Source organism: Nelumbo nucifera, chromosome 1 (assembly GCF_055504915.1).
Source record: "Nelumbo nucifera cultivar China Antique chromosome 1, China Antique-T2T, whole genome shotgun sequence".
In the NCBI taxonomy this organism is placed as follows: Eukaryota; Viridiplantae; Streptophyta; class Magnoliopsida; order Proteales; family Nelumbonaceae; genus Nelumbo; species Nelumbo nucifera.
Window position 1 is genome coordinate 25,658,794 of NC_142649.1, and position 23,866 is coordinate 25,682,659.

Sequence of the window (23,866 nt, forward strand, 5' to 3'; positions counted from 1 at the left end):
TTGTTCTAACTGCTGCCTATGTGGTGAGTTTTTGAAAGATCCAAGGCAGTACCAAAGACTTGTGGGCAAGCTTCTCTACCTATCAATGACTAGGCTTGACATAGCATATGTTGTGGGTGTCCTCGGTCAATTTATGGATGAACCAAAGGAGGCACACCTAGAGGCACACCTAGAGGCAGCATACAGAGTTCTTAGGTACTTGAAGAAATTCCCAGGGATAGGTTTACTCTTTAAGAAACATGGGCAAATGAGAGTAGGTGTACACAGATGCAGATTGGGTTGGCTCAGTGGATGACAGAAAATCCACCAGCGGATATTGTACCTTTGTTAGTGGAAACCTTGTGACTTGGAGAAGCAAAAAACAGAGTGTGGTGGCCAGGTCAAGTGCGAAGGCAGAATACAGGGCTATGTCACATGGAGTTGCAGAGTTACTATGGATCAAGAACCTATTGAGTGAATTAGGATTTTCTTTTGATGATCCTATGTCACTCTATTGTGATAACAAAGCTGCCATCAACATCGCAACCAACCCAGTTCTCCATGATAGAATCAAGCATATTGAGGTTGACAAACATTTCATCAGAGAGAAAATTGAGAAGGGGCAAGTGTGCACTCCCTACATTAGCTCTGATAAACAACTTGCAAACGTTCTTACTAAAGGATTATGCTCACTATGGCATTATGATCTTTGTGACAAGTTGGGGATGATTGACATCTATGCCCCATCTTGAGGGGGAGTGTTGAAATATGTACTATATGCCACAGGGGCATTTTTGTCTTTTCCTCTCTATTTTTTGTCTTTGGTCGCCCTAACATATAAATATTAAATCTGGGGCCGCTAGAGATCTCTCTTGGCTCTCACATTCTGTTGGAAAACATGGGGTTACTAGTGCAGATCTATATTTGGTAGTTGTGTAAAAATAGAATTGTATATATTCCTAGAATTGTGGAAGGATTGATTTAGAAAGTTTTTCTTTCTATTTCTTTCTTTCTATTCTTGTACTTTCTATTTTCTTTTCTTTCTATTTTTTCTTCTTTCTATTTATTGCAGCAGCTTACTGTATAAATATGCCGATTGGCAATAGAATGAAATACATCAGTATTCTACCATTCCAAAACATGGTATCAGAGCTCTAGGTTTGTCAACCTTGAGATTTTTTTCGGCCTTCATTGCCAGTTTTTCATGTCTTTCTCTTCTGGCCTTTAGTGTTGATCTATAACCAAAAGTGTTCCTTTATTCTCCTTTCCTGCTAGCCTTATTTTTCCTCCATTAACAATGTCCGACATGACTGCAACAAGTGCTCCCGTCCAAACTGATGAAAGAGCAACAAATTCTCATCCTCACACTGGTGATTTGCAGAATATTTAGAAAACATATAGACTAAATGGCCAGAACTACTTGAAGTGGTCACAACTAGTGCGTACCTATTTGAAGGGAAAAGGAAAAATTAGTCACCTTCTTGGAACAGGGCCAAAGTTGGGCAAGCCAAATTTTGATGCTTGGGACGAAGAGGACTCCATGATTATGTCATGGTAGTGGAGTTCAATGACACCCGAGATCAGTGATACTTGTATGTTTCTTCCCTCTGCAAAGGCTATTTGGGATGCTGTCCGACAAACCTATTCCAAAGCCCATGACGCTGCTCGTGTCTATGAGGTCAAAGTGAAGACAGTGGCGGCCAAACAAGGGAGCAGAAGTGTTACAGAGTATGCAAATCTGCTGCAAAATTTATGGCATGAGCTTGATCATTATCGGGTTCTTGAGACAAAATGCCCTGATGATAATATGATCTTGAAGAATTTTATTGAAAGAGATAGGGTGTATGATTTTTTGGTCGGACTGAATGCTGAATTTGATCAGGTTCGAATACAAATTCTTGGCAAAGAAGAAGTGCCTCCATTGAATGAAGCCGTCGTGGAATCATGCTTGAGCCTAAAGATCCCAAAGGCTCAGCCATGGTGGCAAGGGGAGGAAGTTACAGTGGTTCAAAGGGTGAGAACAATCACAACTTGGCTCGTGACACAACTACCCGTGACTCTAACGATAACCTCTGGTGCACCTATTGCAAGAAGCCCAGACACACAAAAGATCGGTGCTGGAAACTTCATGGGAAACCTCCCACATCTAGCATGGAATGGGGAAATCGAGGAGTTTCACAAGGAGTTCAACAGGCCCATAATGTCTCCACAACCCCGCAGCAAGAACACTCAAGTCAGAGACCATTTAATGATGAAGAAATTGAAAGGCTAAGGAGCTTCCTGAAATCCTTGAAACCAGGAAGTGGTTCTACCTCTCTTGCTCTCTCAGGTGAGTCTTTATCTCTAGGATTACATGCCTCAGCTAGTGTTTTTCCATGGATTCTTGATTCTGGAGCTACTAACCACATGACACCCTCTTCACTACATTTTCTCACCTATACACCCTGTCCTAGTAATAGAAAAATTTCTGTTGCTAATGGTTCTTTCACCACAGTGGCAGAGATTGGGAATATTCAAATTACTCCATCCCTATTGCTTAAAAATGTGCTTCATGTTCCTAAGTTATCCACTATCCTTATCTCTATACCTAAATTCCCCAGAATGTGAACTGCAATGTTGTGTTCTTTCCTTCTTACTGTGTATTTCAGGACCAGGTTTCGGGGAAGAAGATTGGACTTGCTAAGGAAAGGGATGGACTCTACTACCTTGAAGTAACCAGCAAACCATCTCACACTGTTATGCATGTCACACACAAGTCATTCTTATCTACCTCCAATAAAGATTTAATTTGGCGTCATCACTTTTGTTTCGGTCATCCTTCATTTCCTGTTTTAAAAACAATGCTTCCTTCCTTGTTTAAAGGAATTGATGTTGAAACCTTTCATTGTGATGTTTGTGAATTTGCTAAGCACAAAAGGGTTTCTTTCCCAATCAGCAATAAAAGATCTTCAACTCCTTTTTATTTGATTCATTCGGATATATGGGGCCCTTCTCAAATTCCCAACATTACTGGTTCTAGATGGTTTGTCACCTTTATTGACGATTGCACTAGGGTCACATGGATCTTTCTTCTTAAATCTAAATCTGATGTGGGTACCATTCTTCCCAACTTTCATAATATGGTCCAAACTCAGTTTGGTGTGAGAATTAAAAGGTTTCGATCTGATAATGCTATAGATTATTTTAATCAAAATTTGTCCCCATTTTTTTAGAAAGAAGGCATTTTGCATGAATCCTCCTATGTTAACACTCCCCAACAGAATGGGATAGCTGAGAGGAAAAATGGCCATCTTTTGCAAACCACCCGAGCCTTTCTCTTTCAAAACTGGGTGCCAAAACAATATTGGGGGGAAGTTGTCCTTACTGCTGCATACACCATAAATAGACTACCATCTAAAGTTCTTGACAACCGAAGCCCAATACAAGTCCTTTCTCAATTCTACCTTGATATTCGAACCTCAAATAATCTCACACCAAGAATTTTTTGCTGCACTGCCTTTGTTCATGTCCATAATAAGGGAAAATTGGATCCACGAGCAATCAGGTGTGTCTTCTTGGGATATTCCCCAACTCATAAAGGTTATAAATGTTATCATCCAACCACCAGAAAATTCTACACCTCCATCGATGTCACATTTGAGGAGGGACAATCCTTTTTCACTCAACCTTATCATCAGGGGGAGCCCTCATTAATGGAAGATAAGGCCTCGGATCTACTCTCCTTAGATGTATTACCCTCCTCACAGTCATCCAACCGTCAAGAATCACATCCCTCTAAGTCACAACCCTCTGAGCCCCACATTCCCGAGTCTCAACAAGAGTCAAACAACCTGACCATTGAACCAAATTCAGACACTGTTAACCCCACCAATGATGTGCATGATGATGTGAGATATATGCAGGTTTACTCTAGGAGAAGAAATCCAAATCCTCAACTTGTGCAAATCCAAGATTCAACTCCTAATCCTGGAACTGAGGGATATGCAGAACCTGAACCTGCACCTTCACAGTCTGAGTATGACCTACCTATTGCACTGAGAAAAGGAATCAGAGAATGTACCAAACGCCCATTGTACCCTTTAGCCAAATCTGTGTCGTTCCAAAGATTCTCTAAATCCCATAAAAGTTTTCTAGCCAGCCTTAACACCATTCCAATTCCTAGTACTCTAGCCGAGACAATTCCTAATAAGGAGTGGAGCAAAGCCATGAGAGTGGAAATGGAGGCACTAGAAAAGAACAACACATGGGAAGTTGTGGATCTACCAAGAAACAAGAAGACTGTAGGTTGTAAATGGGTGTTCACAATTAAGTACAATCTGATGGGTCGTTAGAAAGGTACAAAGCATGACTGGTAGCCAAGGTATATACACAGACTTATGGGGTGGATTATCAGGAAACTTTTGCCCCAGTAGCTAAAATGAATACAATAAGGGTGTTGTTGTCTTTGGCTGCTAACTATAATTGGGATTTGCAACAGCTTGATGTAAAGAATGCATTTCTCCATGGTGATCTAGAAGAGGAAATATACATGGACATTCCACCGGGTTTTTGAGAAGGCATTAAGGGGAACAAAGTTTGTAGGTTGAAGAAAGCACTATACGGCCTCAAACAATCTCCGAGAGCATGGTTTGGAAGGTTTACAAAGGTGATGCTTAGTGCAGGTTACAAGCAAAGTCAAGGTGACCACACATTGTTTATCAAACACACAGCCTCAGGGAGAGTTACTACACTATTAGTCTATGTGGACGATATAATCGTTACTGGGAATGATAAAAAGGTGAAGGAAGCATTGAAAAACTGCCTTTCCAGAGAATGAGATAAAAGACTTGGGGAGACTAAAGTATTTTCTCGGAATTGAAGTAGCACATTCTAAACAAGGCATCTTTATCTCTCAACAAAAATATGTTGTTGATCTTTTGAGAGAAACAAGAAATATGGCATGTAAACCAGCTTCCATGCCTATAGATCCCAATCATAAACTTGGAGAAGCCAGTGAAAATGCAAGTGTAGACAAGGAGATGTTCCAAAGACTGGTTGGAAAACTCGTTTATCTTGCACATACACGGCCAGATATTGCATACAATGTAAGTGTAATAAGTCAATTTATGCATAATCCTAAAGAAGTTCATCTGCAGGCTGCCCATCGAATTCTGCACTATTTGAAAGCCAATCCAAGAAAAGGAATTTTATTCAGAAGAAATGGGGGACTGGCTCTTGAAGCATATACAGATGTCGATTATGCAGGATCTCCAGTAGATAGACGGTTCACTTCCGGTTACTGTACCTTCTTGGGAGGAAACTTAGTCACTTGGAGGAGTAAGAAACAAAATGTAGTGGCTCGGTCAAGTGCAGAGGCAGAGTTTAGGGCTATGGGACAAGGAGTGTTTGAATTACTCTGGTTGAAGGTAATTTTAAAAGACCTGAAGATTCCACGAGAAGAGCCTATGAAACTATATTGTGATTACAAGTCAACCATCAATATTGCTCACAATCCTGTTCAACATGACAGGACGAATCACATCGAAATTGACCGACACTTTATAAAAGAGAAACTAGACAGCAAGTTGATTTGCACTCCCTATGTGTCTACAAAAGGACAGCTGGCCGATGTACTTACTAAAGGGCTCAATAGTACAGACTTTCGAAGAATTATAGCCAAGCTGGGAATGGAGGATCTCTATTCACCAGCTTGAGGGGGAGTGTTGGAAAACGTGGGGTTACTGGTGCAAATCTATATTTGGTAGTTGTGTAAAAATAGAATTGTATATATTCCTAGGGTTGTGGAAGGATTGATTTAGAAAGTTTTTCTTTCTATTCTTGTACTTTCTATTTTCTTTTCTTTCTATTTTTCTACTTTCTATTTTCTTTTCTTTCTATTTTTTTCTTCTTTCTATTTATTGCAGCAACTTACTGTATAAATATGCCGATTGGCAATAGAATGAAATACATCAGTATTCTACCATTCCAAAACACGTTCTTTTCTTCTTCTTCTTCTTCTTCTTCTTCTTCTTGAAAACAAGTTCCATTCAGTTCTAGGTAGAATCTACCCATTTGCTTACCCCCTAGGGCAGGTTGGGTGTGGGTTGAGCTTCAACCCACACCATTCAACCTATTGACCCATTAATGACCCATTTGGAGAAAAATAAATGGGTTGGGATTGGGTTGAACCCAAACCCACCCTGACCTAACCAACCCATCCAACCCATTAATTTTTTATGTCATTAAAAAACAGTGGTAATTCAGAAATTAAGGAAAAATAAATAAAATTCAAAAGAAAGAAATTACAGGAAAATATAGCAAAAATTATAGAAAAGCATAGAAAATGGAAAAAGTAATGAAAATTGTAGAAAGAGTACATAAATTATAGAAAATACAAAGAATGCAAAAAAAAAACAATAGAAATTATAGAGAAGTATTAAAAAACATACAAAAAACTAAAATTATGGAAAATAATAGAAATTGCAAGAACATATAACAAAATTATAAAAACACAAAAATGAAGTTACATAACAGGAATTACAAAAAAACATAAAAAAGCAAAGATTAAAGAAAAAATAACAGAAATCGTGCAAAAACATATAAAAAATTATAGAAAAACATAAAAAATGAAAAAAAAAACAACAAAAAATAAGAAAATGAGAAACATAGAACATGAAAAATACATTTTACTTAGATTAACGAGTGCTAGAGCAGAGAGATCAAAAAGGTAATAATTAGCCCTCCGGATCAGCATTGCTTAGAGGTAATAATTCACCCTTTCGATATTTTGAATTTTCAACTGGAGTAGAGAGATCAGGGTAGGTTGCTATTATCAGGGCAGTCTCAATGGTGTCACTGATGATTGTGGTGTTGATTATCGATTCCCCTACTACTTCCGTTCAACATGTGCAGTCTGAATCAAGCAAAGCTCATAACTCAGTGTTGCCATGTCGAGTTCATCAAACAAGAGACACGATCAGCAATGAGGGTTAGATTTTCTGCTTCCGCCGCAATAAATGTGGTCGAGCTATGCTACTCTGATGTGTGATGGAAATTTCACAGGTATGATTCAGTCGCCTCTACTCTATTTGATTGGAAAGAGATCAGCAGATTGATGAAGAAAATAGAGGCGGAAGGGAGGAAATAGATACGGGAAGAGAAATGAAAAGAAGATAACAAGGGTGAGAAAGAAAAAGGAGTAGCAATGAGCTCTTCACTTCAATTCAAATCAAACTGAATAATGGTCATATGAAGTTGGAGGTATACACAAATGCAAACTGAGCCAGATGTGTTAATGATAGAAGATCCACCTCTAGGTATTGTACCTTCCTTGGAGGAAATCCTATTCCATGGAGAAGTAAGAAACAGAATGTTGTTGCCCATTTCAATGCAGAGGCAAAGTACAAGTCCATGGCTAATGGTGTGTCTGAACTATTGTGCTAAGGTCTCTTCTTGAATTGGTAATTGAGTATGAAAAACCCTTGATGTTAATGATAGAAGATCCACCTCTAGGTATTGTACCTTCCTTGGAGGAAATCTTATTCCATGGAGAAGTAAGAAACAGAATGTTGTTGCCCATTTCAATGCAGAGGCAAAGTACAAGTCCATGGCTAATGGTGTGTCTGAACTATTGTGCTAAGGTCTCTTCTTGAGTTGGTAATTGAGTATGAAAAACCCTTGATGTTGTATTGTGATAATCAAGCCGCCATTAATGTTGCTCATAACCCAATCCAACATAACAGAACCAAACACATCGAGGAGGACTAGCATTTCATCATAGAAAAAATAGCTTCTCAAGAAGTGTCTTCTTTATGTTACATCCGATATGCAACTTGCTGATCTCTTCACCAAAGGAGTTACAAAGGCCAAGTTGGAGACAGATTTATGCAAGATGGAAATGAAAAATATCTATTCCCAACTTGAGGGGTGTGTAGGAACACAGTACAGTAGTTGTTTCTATGTGGTTGCATGTTCTTTATGTTTTTTATTACTGTTATTATCACTTATTAGGCAGCAGGGGTATATTTGCATTTGCAAATATTTACAAGAAACATATAAATGCTAATGATGGGGTGGCAGGACCACAATATACTGCACCCTTCTCTTCATTCTCTACTTCTCTCCTATTCTTTTCCTTATTTCTCTTGCTGATTTCTAATAAGAACACAGGTGGACTGACGCGAGGCATTCCACTACCTAGAGGCGTGAGGAATAGTTCAGAACATAAGAAGCGTAAGCCTATCGAACACAAGGAGGCATAAGCCTCCTTAAGAGGAGGGGGGGATGAAGCATAAGCCTTCCCTTCCCTTCCCTTTCCTTTCCTTTTCTTTCTTTTTCTTCCCCTTTCCTTTCTTTTCCTTTCTTTTCCTTTCCCTTCCTTTCCTTTTTTCTTTTCTTTTTTATTTTTTTATTTTTTTCTGTCTTTTTACATGAGGTGTGCATGAGGCGCATGAGGTGTACACCTCTAGCACACCTCATGAAGAAAGCATATGAGGCGTACGCTTCTTGCACCTGAGGCGTATGCCACAGAGGTGTTAGCACCTCTGGGCGACGCCTCAGGGCGTTTGGGGGGCGTCTCACCTGGAGGCACGCCTCCATGCGTACACCTCCCATACCTTTTAAAACACTTCTTCCAAGTAAACTATAAATGTAAAATTACGTTCTACAAGACATACAAACAGAACTACTTGAAAATATGCCTCACTTAACATAAAAAGTTTAAAATCTAACACCCATATATGATAGGATTCCAGTAAATTTGACTTTGATTATCTTGCATCTTAATGAATGCATAAATATAATGTACCAACCTTTCATAAATCCCTTGTTGATGGCATCACTATAATTCCCTTGTGCGTAATAAGCAAGGCCAAGACGACTGTATGCCTTGCCATAATTGGGGTCAATTTCAATGGACTTAAGACAATCTTCAATTGCTTCAGTATATTTTTGGATCTGGGTGTAAGCAGCTGCCCTGATGATCATGCATGTAATAAACAAGGAAAATAATCAAAAAAATATCAATGACATAGGTTCTGAATTTTGCGAAATAAATTAAAATTAACCAATATATTCTTACATGAATATACAAATCAAACAGCCAAATACAAGGAATTTTTGTACAACAAAGTCAGAATCAAAAGTAGGTGAAAGTAAAAGGTTGAATTTCTGGAAGAACCATAAAAAGGTGTAAATGAAGGGGCTTTTCCGGGTGAAAAATGTTAATACTAACATAAATATCCAAATTCTGCTAATCTAAAAGCTAGAAACAATATTGTACTTGACCCAACTTAAAGCCTGTTAGGTACTCCAGATTTGACCCAACAAGGTTGATAATAAAGGTACTTATCACAAGCACAGAGGTTTAAGAGGTGTATGTATCATATTAGGTGCTCCAGCATTTTTATATTAGGTACTGCAGCATTTTATAAGATAAGTTTATCTATACTGATGAAAAAAGAAAAAAAAAAGTAGAAAGGTGCTGAAATAAAGATTGGTAAAAGAAAAGAATATTTCTTGAAGAAGAAGAAAAGAAAGGAGAAAAGGAAGAGAAGAGATTTGAGAGAGAAAAGAGAGCAATAATGCTGGCTGCCCTCTTCACTATTATTCATAATCTAAAATAATAAAGAGTACAAAGACCAATATGCCTTTATAGGGCAGCTAACATATAAAACAATTAAAATAACCGCTCCAAAAGGACCCAACAAGAGTGCTGTAGTCCCCACTTCCTATCTAAACAATAAATAATAAAAAACTACCACTATAGACTACACAATTTGTCTAAAACCTCAACAAAAAAGATGCCTTATCTAATTAGGTGCACAGCTATAGAGCTCTCTAGGGATCCCATCTAAAAGAGCATAGTAACTTTGCAGCAATCTCTTTGATCTTACTGAGAAGGAAATCAAATCTCCATGGGCTTTGCTCCAGCCTGCTTGCCCAACCAATAACATTTCTAGAATCAACTTCCACCACACTCAAAGACAGGGCAAGAGAATCAGCAAACCGAAGACCAGCAAGAAGCACATGAACTTCGGCTTCAGAGATATCAGAATCCCCAATGGGGCACTAAAAGAGCACACTACCCACCATCAGATCTGGCTATTAACCACTCAATACCAGCTTTTCTTTGAAAGTTTGCATCTTTCTACAACTTCCATCAAATTGGAGAATGATGGTAGACAGAGGTAAGAAGAGATTGAGGCAAAATAGTCTGGCTCAAAACAAGAAAAGTGAAGGGCCTGCATCAGATTTCTGTCCATATCTCTGTAAGAAATGCGTCTAAAGAACTTGTGTGTGAGCACCCAAGAAGTGATTAAGAAAATTATTCTACCTTTCAGGCACACAAGGGAAGCATAACCATCTTCAAAGATCCTCCAGTTTCTTTATTCCCAAATAGCCCATAAGACAGCATGGATTATAGCTTTACCATAAAGAATCCTTTTCTCTTGCATGACTTCTTGTCTCCTTCCTTGTAATCTTCTTTTCTTTCTTTTAATAAAGTTTTTTTTTTTTTACTATCAAAAGAGATTTCTATTGCCCATTTGTTTGGCCAATCTCCCTTGTAGTAATGCAGAAATTTCTGCACTTAAAAAGTCAGCAAGGCCGATTGGACCTTAATGGTAGAGTACTCATTCTACCAATTGGCCCTGAGGTATTTTTTTCCTTTCCAATTAGATCTATATACAATACTTTTAGCGATATAAAACCCACATTTTTAGAACCAACCCAAAAATGAAACCATTCTTCTGTCCAAGTGGTAGGTAAGCAATTAAACCATTTGGGTGTCAAACCATGATGTCATAGTTAAAAAATGAGATTTTAAAAATAGAACTAAATAAAAAATTAAAAAAACTGGCTACAGTGATAAACAATAAATGTTTTTAATTGATGATGGAAATGGAATACAAAATTTAAAACTGTAGAGAACACTGATGTGGGCCCCACAGCAGTGGTCCCCACTGTGTTCGTAGGACAGCATGTGTAGTTATTTGTTTCAGTTATAGTAGTGTCAGTTTGAGTCAGTTTGTTAATTCAGTTGTTATTTATTTCAGTTTTTATTTACTTTATTTATCATGTAAGTACTAAGGGCAGATCTGTCCTTTCCATTATGTACTGAACATAACCAATAAATAATAAGAGAGTGGCGGCAGCAGATCTGTTAGAATCTGTCCCTCCTTTCAACCCCTTGTGTTCTCCTGTTTCTCTTCTATTCCTTCTCCTTTCTCTCACTTTTCGTCTGTTTTGTAAACCTAAAACCTATTAGGATTCAAGACTGATTACAGTCTTGATCTTCTACTTGGTATCAGAGCCTATCTAGGGCTTCTCATGTGTGTCTAGTCCAGCCGACCACATGAGGACTAGCTAGGGCTGGAAACTTATGAAGAAGTATTCGGTGGCTGAATCTTGGAGATTACCAGGAGAGGTTCGCAGCAGTTGAGGGCTTGCCGCGGCTTGTAGAGAGTTGGTAATCAGGAAGAAGCAGCGAAGGTTAGGGTTCAGGTAACCCAGGAAGGCAGTAAACCGAAATCAGTTGAAAAACAGTTCACTTGATGTATGGAACTGTTTGAGATTAGATGCAAAACAGCAAAACAGCAAACAAGAGAGGAAGAGAAGAGAGAGAGCTGCTGCAATGAGTGTTAGAGAATGAGAGGTTCGAACATTACCTCTCTCTAACACTCTAAACATCTTATTAATAAGTTAATCTTTGACAAATTACAGAGAGGCCCTTGAGTGAGCAGGAAAATACAAAAAAACAGAATATTACAGAGTATGGGCCCAGAATAAGGCCCACAACAGAGAGAAACATAACATAACATAAAATGATAGTCTATGGGCCATTCGGCCCATCTTCTCTACACTCCCCCTCAAGCTGAGCATAGATGTTAATCATGCCCAGCTTGCCAGTGTCATGTTGAAGCCTTGCCTTGGAAATGGCCTTGGTGAGAAAATCTGCCAATTGTCCTTCAGAAGTAATGAATGGAAGACACACTTCACCGGAGGAGACTCTTTCACGAATAAAGTGTCTATCAACCTCAATATGTTTAGTTCTATCATGTTGTACCGGGTTGTGAGCAATGTTGATGGCAGCCTGATTATCACAGTACAACATCATGGGTTTGTCATGATCTACCCCAAGTTCTTCCATTAAGGACCTTAGCCACAATAATTCCGAGACTCCATGTGCCATGGCTCTATATTCTGCTTCTGCAGAGGATCGAGCCACAACTGTTTGTTTCTTACTCCTCCAAGAGACAACATTACCAGCCACCAGACTGCAATACCCTGAAGTAGATCTTCTATCATCAATATTTCCAGCCCAATCAGCATCAGTATAGGCTTCAAGTTTCAGATGACCATGTTTGGCAAATAGAAGTCCTTTTCCTGGAGAGCCTTTCAGATAGCACAAAATCCGTTCTGCTGCTGCCATATGGGTATCTCTAGGAGCATGCATGAACTGGCTAATGCAACTGACAGCATACGCAATATCTGGCCTAGTCATGCACAGGTACAAAAGCTTCCCAAGAAGTCTCTGGAAGACCCCTTTGTCTTCTAACAAAGTTCCATCCGAAGCTGAAAGTTTGTGACTCATATCAATAGGAGTTGCAGCTGGTCTTGCACCCAATTTGCCAGTTTCAGACAACAAATCAAGGACATATTTCCTCTGGGAAATAAGAATCCCATCCCTGGATCTGGCAACTTCTACGCCAAGGAAATATCTCAACTCCCCCAGATCCTTAATCTCAAATTCTGTACGGAGGAAAGACTTAAGGCCCAGAATGCCTGAGGCATCATCACCAGTCACTATAATGTCATCAACATACACAATGAGATACACTGCTAGAGACCCACTTTTCTTCACAAAAAGAGTATGATCTGACTGTGTCTGAACATAGCCGAATTTAACAAGTGCAGCTCTAAATCTTTCAAACCAGGCTCTAGGAGATTGTTTGAGGCCATAAAGAGATTTCTTCAGTTTACATACCTTTCCTTGCATATCTTTCCCATACATTCCTGGAGGAAGACACATGTAGACCTCCTCATGTAAGTCACCATTCAGAAATGCATTCTTTACATCTAACTGATAGAGAGGCCAATCAAAGTGAGCTGCCAGAGATAAAAGAACCCTCACAGATGTCATCTTAGCAACAGGGGCAAAAGTTTCCAGATAGTCAATCCCATATGTCTGTGTGTAGCCCTTTGCAACAAGTCTGGCCTTGTACCTCTCAATAGTCTCATCTGCCCTGTATTTAATGGTAAAAACCCACTTGCATCCAACTGGATCCTTCCCTTCAGGCAAATCCACCACCTCCCAAGTACCATTTTCATGTAGAGCATCCATTTCAGCCTGCATGGCATCTCTCCATTCTGGAATCCCAAGAGCTTCTGATACAGACTTAGGAATGGGGTTAGAAGCAACTGAAGAGAGGTAGGCACAATATGAAGGGGAAAGTAGGTCGTAAGAAAGGTGTTTGGAAATGCAGTGTGCAGTACACTTCCGCTTTCCTTTCCTAACAGCAATGGGGACATCAAGATCTGGGAAGGAGGATTCCAAGGGAGCTGAAGCAATACCTGTTATCTCATCTGTGATTGGGAGGGTATGAGCCTCATCTGTTGTAAGGGAAACCACTTGCTCATTCCTGGGTCTCTGCCTTTGATACACTTTGGGATTATGGGTAGGACGAGGAGGTAAAGAGATAGGAGCACTAGGACAAGAAGAATGAAGTGGTTGATCCTCCTTTGATTCATTTTGAGGATACAGATTTGTCAAGAGACTGAACTGGGACAGGAAGGGGAAGAGCAAAAACTTGTGACAGACTCTCCCCCTGTTGACAATGTCCTTCCTGAGAGGAACCATAAAAAGGAGAAAAGTTCATCAAAGGTAACATCCATAGAGACATGTCTGGTGCCAGTCTTTGGATCAAAACAACAATAACCCTTTTGTGTGGGGGAGTAACCAAGGAAGATGCATTTGTGGGCTTTTGGTTCAAACTTGTGTCTCTGCACACTTGGAATGTGAACATAACAGGTACAACCAAACACACGAAGAGGAATTAGAAAGAGATCCTTATCTGGATGAAGAAGACTGAAGGGGGATTTAAACCCTAAAACCCTGGATGGCATACGGTTTATTAGATAGGTAGCAGTAAGTACAACATCACCCCAAAATCTTGTGGGAACATGTGAGGCAAATAAAAGGCTCCTTGCAACCTCAACAATATGTCTATTTTTCCTCTCAGCAACTCCATTTTGTTCAGGGGTTCTAACACAGGAGCTTTGGTGAATAACCCCCATGTCAGAGAAATACAAGGATAAGCTCTTCTCAAAATACTCTTTTGCATTGTCAGATCTGAAAACCTTAATTCTGGTACCAAATTGAGTTAAAACAAGCTCATGAAATTGCCTCACAAGTCTCGGGACTTCGTCTCGGGATTTCATTAAGTATATCCAAGTGAATCTAGAAAAGTCATCAATAAACAGGATAAAGTATTTGTAGCCCCCCATAGAGGGAAAGTGGTAAGGCCCCCACACATCAGAGTGTACAATATGAAAAAGAAAAGAGGATCTTTTATTGCTCACAAGGTAATTTTTTCTACAATGCTTTGACAACTGACATGACTCACAACTGAGACTGGACACACTGACTCCCTTAAACAGTTTGGGAAACAAATGACTTAAAGCAGAAAAAGGTAAATGACCCAACCGACAATGACTCAACAAAATTTGACTGACAGACTCTGAAGAAGTAGAACCAAAAGCAACATTCTTGGGATGATCAAAGCATTGGCCAGGGGTGTCAAGCAAGTATATTCCATTCGCTTCATGGCCACTCCCAATCACCTTCCGAGACTTCAGGTCCTGAAACACACAGTGAGAAGGGAAAAAGGTTACACAACAATCCAATGACTTGGTCAAGCTACTTACAGATAACAAGTTGGTATTTAACTTAGGTACATGAAGAGTGGAAGATAAAAGTAAAGAGTCTGTAGGCTTGACAGTTCCCTTGCCAGAAATGGGGGCAAGAGAACCATCAGCTAAGGTGATTTTGTCACGACCAGGAAGCAAATCATATGACACAAACAAAGTGGAAAGGTTGGTCATGTGATCAGAAGCACCTGAGTCAATGATCCAAGGGGTCTTGGGATTACCTGAGGTAGATGCATGGTTAGCAGAAGCCCTTATACCTGAGTGAGCAAATGCAGTGGTGGCTGGACTTCCAGAAGGGTTGGATGATGAAGTTACACCTTCAAGCTGGCTGATCATCCTTCCAAACTTCTCATATTCAGCTTTCATGGCTGCCAATTGTGCACTTGCAGACTCAAACTCTGTATCTGTACTTGTGGCAGTATGTGCACTTCCTGTCTTTCTATTGTCATTCTTCTTCTGGAATCGGATAGGAACAAGACTGGGATGCAATTTCCAGCACTTGTCCTTAGTGTGTTTCGGCTTCTTGCAATATTCACACACCACCTCCTTCTTTCCTGTGCCACTGGGAGCTCCTATAACCCCTTTGGGTTTGATTCCCATATTTGCAAAATGATCATTGATACTGACCCCTTGAACCTGCACTTTCCTCCTACTTTCTTCACTGCTGACCAAAGCATATGCTTGAGACAATGAAACATCTTCCTTGGACAAGATGTTTTGCTTTGTAATGTCATATTCAGAATTGAGCCCTGTCAAGAACTCAAAGACCCTATTCCTTTCAACCAATTTCCTATATGTTTCAGCATCCTTAGGGGTATCCCATGTCACGGCCTCTATCAAGTCAATTTCTTGCCATATAGATTTTAGGGCTGAGAAGTATGCTGCAAGTGACTTCTCCCCCTGTCTTAGAATCTTCACATCACTTCTCAGTTTGTAAGCTCTGGCAACATTCAACTTCTGGGAGTAAGTTTCTGCAACACTATCCCAGATTTCTTTAGCCGAGTTCATCCACAAGTAATGTTGGCTAATCTGTGGCTGCATTGAGTTCACAAGCCACCCAATCACTGTGTAATTCTCCTGCACCCATTTCTCATAAGAGGGATCCTCCTCTGGGGGAGCTTTCTTGCTCCCAGAGATAAACCCCCACTTTCCTCTACTGCAAATATGAATTTTTACGGATTGTGACCAGGCCAAATAATTGGTTCCATCCAATTTAACTGTAGTTACAGCCAACAAGGAATCAGTTGTAGTTCCCAAATTATGTCCATATTCAGCAGTGCTCTTGTTCTCAATTTCTGAGAAGTCCATTATGTAACAGCTTCAATTAGGGTTTCGGCAGGCCTTTAAAAGTGATTTGATTTCAAAGAACTCAGATTGAGTTGAAACAGTAGCAAACACAGCAGCACACAAACTCAGTTCAGAACTGACAGCCGTGAGAACCAAGTTCGGTGGCAGCACTTTCAAAGAGAAGAAACCCTGATTCAGCCTTCAAGGAACAATCAGCAGGCCTCCAAACAATATGTATTCTTGGTTCCCAACAGTAATTTTCCAAGGAGAACAAAGAAAACAGTCCACAGTACCTAAGAGGACTTTTTACAAACAATATGTATGCAACAGTCAACACTTCACTGTTAACAAGCAGAAATCACTTCAAGAACACTTTGTCTAGGTCCAAGAAGCAGCTGAACTAAAGTAGAGGCTTGTACCACTTAATTTAGATCAGTTTTTCAGCAGTTTGGAAGCCCAATAACAGCCGAACCACACTTCTAGAATAACCCAGAAATCAGTCCAGCAACAGTGGGCCGAATGGAGGTGTGCTTTGAATGCTTTAACAGTCCTCCCAAATAACAAAAATAACTCAGCAAAGAACTGAGAAAACAACTTACAGTATCTCTGGTTTGAACTTCAAACCAGGCTGAACACTTTGCTCTCTGAGCTAGCTTCGAAATCCCTTTTCTCTGATTTCAAATCAGGCTAAAAAACTTGCTCTCTGATTCCTCCTGGTCACCGAACCCTTCTCCAAGTGTATAGAAACTTGGGCACCCTCCAATGACCTCCAAGAACCAGGCGAATGACTGTAAACATTCAGCCTTAGAACCTCCTCATGCAGTTGGCTGAACTAGAACCACATGAGGGACACGCCAAGCAACGACCCGCTCTGATACCAAGTTGAAAAACAGTTCACTTGATGTATGGAACTGTTTGAGATTAGATGCAAAACAGCAAAACAGCAAACAAGAGAGGAAGAGAAGAGAGAGAGCTGCTGCAATGAGTGTTAGAGAATGAGAGGTTCGAACATTACCTCTCTCTAACACTCTAAACATCTTATTAATAAGTTAATCTTTGACAAATTACAGAGAGGCCCTTGAGTGAGCAGGAAAATACAAAAAAACAGAATATTACAGAGTATGGGCCCAGAATAAGGCCCACAACAGAGAGAAACATAACATAACATAAAATGACAGTCTATGGGCCATTCGGCCCATCTTCTCTACAAAATCCATAAGTAAGTTTTTTTTTATTGAGTTTCAAAGACTGCAATCAGTAGAGATAGGTTGGACCTATCTAGAAGGAGAGGCCGAACTGTTTTAAGTTTGTTTCTAGGGTTAGACTGTTGGGCCGAACCCCCCCCCTCTCAGAGGTGATCAGTTTTAGGGTTTCATATTGACCCTACGACAAGTCCCACTTGTGCGGACTGCTTGGAGAGTGCAGCTGAGCACTTATTTCAGACCTACAGTTGAAACCCTAATTTTGCTCTCGCAGCAGTGGGCCCCACAGTAGTGATTTCAGAAAATAGCATCTCAGATTGACAGGCTGCCTGGTATTGTGCATGCCGATTGATTTCAGATCAGATTTGAGTTGATTTCTTGCATATATTGTGATAGGCGATTGATTTCAGATCAGATTTCAGATCAGATCAGATTTGTGTTGGTTTCAGATCAGATTTCAGACCTGCTTGATATTACTCTGTTTTCTGATATAGTGGCTCTAACAATTTGTAGCCACTGATTCTTGATCAAAGATGGAGTTTAAGGGTCAGGGAGAAAGTAGTTTTGGAAACAACAGTTATGATAGTGTATCTGAAACCGGGTTTCAGATTACAACTATGAGATTTGATGGGTCAAATTACTTGGAGTGGGCTCAATCAGCCATGATGGCTATTGGAGGAAGGGGAAAACTGGGTTACCTCTTGGGAGATGTGAAAGAACCTTCCAAGGAGGACCCAACATACACCAAGTGGGTTCAAGAGAACTATTTGGTTATGGCATGGCTGTGTAATTCTATGCAGCCACATATCAGCCAAAATTACTTGTGGGCAAAGACAGCCAAAGAGATATGGGATGTTGTGAAAGAAACCTATTCCCAACCCCTTAATGTTGCCAGAGCCTATGAACTGAAGTGTGAGGTGAACAGCCTTAAACAAGGAGAGAAGCCAGTTTCTGTCTACTTCTCTACCTTGAAATCCTTGTGGCATGAGATTGACCATCTAGAGACCCTTGAGTGGGAGAGTCCCAAAGATGCACAGACTCATAGAAAGCAAGTCGAGACGAATAGAGTATTTGAGTTTCTAGCTGGTTTGAATTCAGAATATGACATTGTGCGACAACAGATATTGACAAGAGATAGTGTGAGCCTTTCTCAAGCATACTCCCTAGTGCATAGTGAAGAGACCGGGAGAAAAGTTATGATGCAGCCTTAGCCCCCTTTCCCAGCCTTCACAGCTATTAAACCTAAGCCAGGGGGTGATCCAGAAAGGGACCGGAAGAAGGAAGATAAACGGGATCTGGTATGTGAACATTGCAAGAAACCCAAGCACACAAAAGATACTTGTTGGAAGCTGCATCCTCACTTGGTCCCAGCAAAACTAAGAAATAAGAAGGGTAATGCTCATGTGGCCGTGAACACTGATTTAGCATCCTCATCAGGCACATCCCTAGAGACTTTAGCCGTTGTTCGGGCTGCCCTCATACAGTTGGAAAAGGAAGTTGGGAGTTCAGCTCAGCCATCTCAGTCACCATCAGCTCCTGCCACATCTGCATTTGCACATTCAGGTACTTGAGCCTCAGCTCCAGGTAATACTGACCACTGCTGGGTAATAGATTCAGGTGCATCCGACCATATGACTAGCTTGCCATCATTGTTCACTTCTTATCACTTGTCCTCTGGCCGAGATAGAGTATCCATTGATGATGGCTCTCTTGTTCCCATTTCGGGCAAGGGGGACATCAAGCTATCACATACTATCTCTTTATCTTCTGTCTTGCATGTTCCTAAGCTTGATACTAACCTACTTTCAGTTAATAGTATTACCAAACACATGAATTGTTCAGTAACCTTTTTCCCTGACCGATGTGTTTTTCAGGATTTGGAGACGAGGAAGGTGATTGGGACTGGATGTGAGACGAACGGGATCTATCTGCTTGGAGAGAGTTCTCGTCAGGAGGAATCAGTGGATAAGAAGTCTTTTGTTTCCCAGTCTGTGAGTCCGGTTATGCTTTGGCATAACCGATTAGGTCATTTGTCTTTTAAGTCTTTGAAGAGTCTGTTTCCTGCTTTATTTGAGTCTGTTGAGTTATCAAAGTTGAGGTGTGAGAGTTGTGAGTTTGCCAAACATTGTAGAACCTCTTATTCTTTAAGTAATAAACGGAGTAATTCCTCTTTTGATATTGTGCATACTGATGTTTGGGGGCCATATCATATCTCTTCTGTGGGTGGGTACAGATATTTTCTACTGTTTGTTGATGACCATACCCGCTTTTCTTGGGTCTATCTTATGCGTTCTCGGGATGAGGTTCCTGCTCTGACTCAAAACTTCCATCAGATGATTCTCACTCAGTTTGGGGCCAAAATCAAAGTCCTTAGATCTGATAATGCAAAGGAATACATTGCTTAGCCATTGACCTCCTACCTTCTTAGCCATGGAGTTATTCACCAGAGCACTTGCCCTTATACACCACAGCAGAACGGCGTTGCCGAAAGGAAGAATAGGCATATCTTGGAGGTGGCTAGAAGCATTATGTTTACCTCCAATGTACCTATTCGCTTCTGGGGTGATGCTATCCTCACGGCAATTTATCTCATTAATCGAGTTCCTTCCCGGGTTCTTGATATGAAAACCCCTTTTTCCTTTCTATACCCAGACGAGGAGTTGTTCATTGTTCCCCTTAAAACCTTTGGTTGTACCTGTTTTGTTCAGCTTCTCGGGCCTCATCATTCCAAGTTTGAACCTAAGGCCTCCAAATGCATTTTCCTCGGTTATGCACAAACTCAAAAGGGTTATTGCTGCTATGATCCGATTTCAGGGAAAAGGTTTGTCTCCAATGGATGTCACCTTCTTTGAGGAGACACCCTATTATCCTAGGGTTTCTCCTCAGGGGGAGAGTAGTGAGAGTGGGGCTGTTTTGAGTTTCTTTCCTCAGGGAGAGAGCAGTGAGAGTGGAAGTGGGGCTGGTGGAAGTGGGGCTGTTTTGAGTGGGGCTGTTCCTTTACCTATTCCACTGGGTAATGAAGGCTATAGTGGTGAGGGTGGTCAGAGGGAGCAGGAGTTGAGAGTCTATCACAGGCGATGCAGGCAGGTTGATCCTAGTCATCGGCAGTCCCGGCCAGCTCCAGTTCCTTCTGCGGCTCCAGACCCAGAGTCTACTAAGACACCTCCCACTGTTGCCACTTCCCCTCTTGTGGATGACCTTGATCTCCCCATTGCCATTCGCAAAGGGAAACGACATTGCACCACTTCTACAGCTCACAGCATCTCACAGTTCTTATCCTATGATCGTCTATCTCCATCTTACCGGTCCTATCTCGGTTCCATTACCGATGTCCCTATTCCAAGAACAGTGCAAGAAGCCTTATTAGTTCCAAAATGGAAATATGCAATGCAAGTCGAAATGGATGCCCTGTTGAAGAATAATACTTGGGCACTGGTTGACCCACCAAAAGGAAAGAAATTGGTGGGATGCAGATGGGTGTTCACTGTGAAGCATAATGTTGATGGCTATATTGAAAGGTACAAAGCCCGACTGGTTGCAAAGGAGTTCACTCAGACTTATGGCATAGACTACTTGGAGACCTTAGCATAATAGCCAAGATGACCACCATCCGAGTTCTGTTATCCCTTGCAGCAAATCATTCTTGGCCCTTGTTCCAAATGGATGTTAAAAATGCCTTTCTGAATGGAGACTTACAGGAAGAGGTCTACATGCAGTTGCCTCCTGGATTCTATGATACAGAGACAGGTAAGAAGGTTTGCCGACTGAACAAGGCATTGTATGGTTTGAAGCAGTCACCTAGAGCCTGGTTTGATAGGTTCAGATTAGCCCTTGGAAAGTTTGGTTATGTACAGGCCCAGTCAGATCATACACTATTCATCAAGAGGGTGGAGTCCTCTCTAACACTACTTGCAGTATATGTTGATGATATTGTGGTGACAGAAAATGACAGCCATGAGATTGAGTCCCTCAAACAGCTCCTTCATCAAGAGTTTGAGGTGAAAGATCTTGGTGCACTACGGTACTTTTTGGGTATTGAGGTTGCTAGATCCAAGCAGGGGAATTTTATCTCTCAGAGAAAATATGTTCTAGATCTGTTGGCGGAAACTGGAAAGTTGGGTGTTAAGCCGGCTGATACACCCATTGAACAAAATCACAAGATTAGTGCAGAGGGCGGGGAGCCTCTTGAAGACAAAGTTATGTTCCAACAGTTGGTTGGAAAGCTCCTATATCTCTGCCTCACTCGGCCAGATATCAGCTATGCAGTTAGTGTTGTTAGCCAGTACATGCACTCCCCTAGAACTTCTCATCTTCTTGCGGTAGAGACAATATTAGCATACTTGAAGAGATGCCCGGGTAGAGGTAAACTGCTCAAGAATAATAATCACATGAGGGTGGAGGTCTATACAGATGCCGATTGGGCTGGGAGTGTTGATGACAGAAGGTCTACCTCTGGATATTGTGCCCTTGTGGGAGGTAACCTTGTCTCTTGGAGGAGTAAGAAGCAGAGTGTTGTTTCTCGCTCCAGTGCTGAAGCGGAATACAGGTCAATGGCTAACGGAGTGGCTGAAATCTTATGGCTGAGGTCACTACTTGAAGAGTTGGGTATTGACTATGAAAAGCCCTTAATGCTGTATTGTGATAATCAAGCAGCTATTAATATAGCCCACAACCCAGTGCAGCATGACAGAACTAAACATATCGAAGTTGATCGACATTTTGTGCGAGAGAGGATCACATCGCAAGAAGTGTGTCTTCCGTACATCACATCTAAGAGGGTCACATCACAAGAAGTGTGTCTTCCGTACATCACATCTAATATGCAGCTCGCGGATATCCTCACCAAGGCTGTACCAAGGAAGAAGTTAGAGACAGACCTATCCAAGTTGAGAATGATAGATATCTACTCCCAACTTGAGGGGGAGTGTAGAGAACACTGATGTGGGCCCCACAGCAGTGGTCCCCACTGTGTTCATAGGACAGCATGTGTAGTTATTTGCTTCAGTTATAGTAGTGTTAGTTTCCATTATGTACTTTATTTATCATGTAAGTACTAAGGGCAGATCTGTCCTTTCCATTATGTACTGAACATAACCTATAAATAATAAGAGAGTGCCGGCGGCAGATCTGTTAGAATCTATCCCTCCTTTCAACCCCTTGTGTTCTCTTGTTTCTCTTCTATTCCTTCTCCTTTCTCTCACTTTTCTTCTGTTTTGTAAACCTAAAACCTATTAGGATTCAAGACTGATTACAGTCTTGATCTTCTACTAAAACCAAGCCATAAATAAAATTGTTATCCTATTTGGTGTTGGGTTAACAACTCAGCCTTTCATGTCAAATGTGTTAACCCTTGATATCATAATAAAATAATAAAAATTAATAAAATAGATTAAAACATAAAAAATAAAAAATGCAGAAAATTTGTAGAAAACATTTGGGTGCATCTCTAATATTATATATTCATCACTTTAAACAAAAATAAGTGTGATAAGTATTATTTTTATGTACATAGAAATATAAAAAAAGTAGTAGAAAATTTTGGGAACAAATTATTCTATCATCATCATCTAAAATTGCTTTTTGCAAACTTTGCACTGCAAAGCACATGCACCTTTGTTAATATATTTATAAGAAAATATTTCTCCCAATCATGGAACTCCTTGGTCTTCATTTCTCTTGGCTTCATGCCCTATTTTTCAAGTCTATACAGCCTGAAACTACAAGAATTGTACAGTCCATTATTCTCAAACCCTTGACCCTATTTTAGTATAACATATAGATATTCACATGAATTTTGGCATGTAAATTAGCAATCAATCTAGGCTTCAGAAGGGGAATTCGATATTCGGAAATTCCTAGTGTTGCCAATGTTCATCAAATGCTTGAGAAAGCTTTCTTGGATCCTTCTATTCCTGATGGTCGTATTTAGACTTCTAATCCTTTGTGTTCCTTCTGTTCTCATCTTTTGGTAGAGTCATTTCCTCTTCTCCTTCATCCTTGCAGCCTTTTCCAGTGAAAGAAGTATGGGGTAGGCCAATCCCACCTAGAGTTGGTGTGCTTTTCTTGAAAGTGTTTCATGGGAAAATTAATACTCTGGACTTGTACAAAAAAGGAGGCCTAATAACTACTTATCTCCTAATTGATCTGTTATCTGACAAGCTAACAATGAGACTTCTTATCATCGCTAATCTCATATCTACTTGTTGCTTATATTTGGGAATGATTCTTCTCTTTATTTGGGTGTCCATTGACTCTCCTGACTAGTTTGATTGGTTTGTTCTAACCATTGACATTAGCTTGCCAAAGAAATGGGAAAAAAATTTGTGGAGATGTAGAAGGGCAGGTCTCATATGGACGACCTGAGAGGAGAGGAATATAAGAATATTTAAGAATTAGGAGGGAAGCAAGGAAGTGATGGTGGAATGCATAACCATTAGGTTGGCCCATTGGCTTAAATCTTTGGATGTCTTCTCTCTCTTCTCAACCGATAT

At 40.5% G+C, this 23,866-nt stretch overlaps 1 protein-coding gene across 4 annotated transcripts in view; it reads right to left on the reverse strand.

Annotated features, from left to right (window-relative positions):
• Positions 1 to 23,866, reverse strand: part of TPR8 (Tetratricopeptide repeat (TPR)-like superfamily protein) — a 123,788-nt gene that overhangs the window by 32,354 nt on the left and 67,568 nt on the right. For all 4 annotated transcript variants that reach the window (XM_010245563.3, XM_088896237.1, XM_088896239.1 and 1 more), the window contains exon 7: positions 8,769 to 8,932. In XM_010245563.3, coding sequence (XP_010243865.1) covers positions 8,769 to 8,932 — 164 coding nt within the window. The remainder of the gene's footprint in view (positions 1 to 8,768; positions 8,933 to 23,866) is intronic.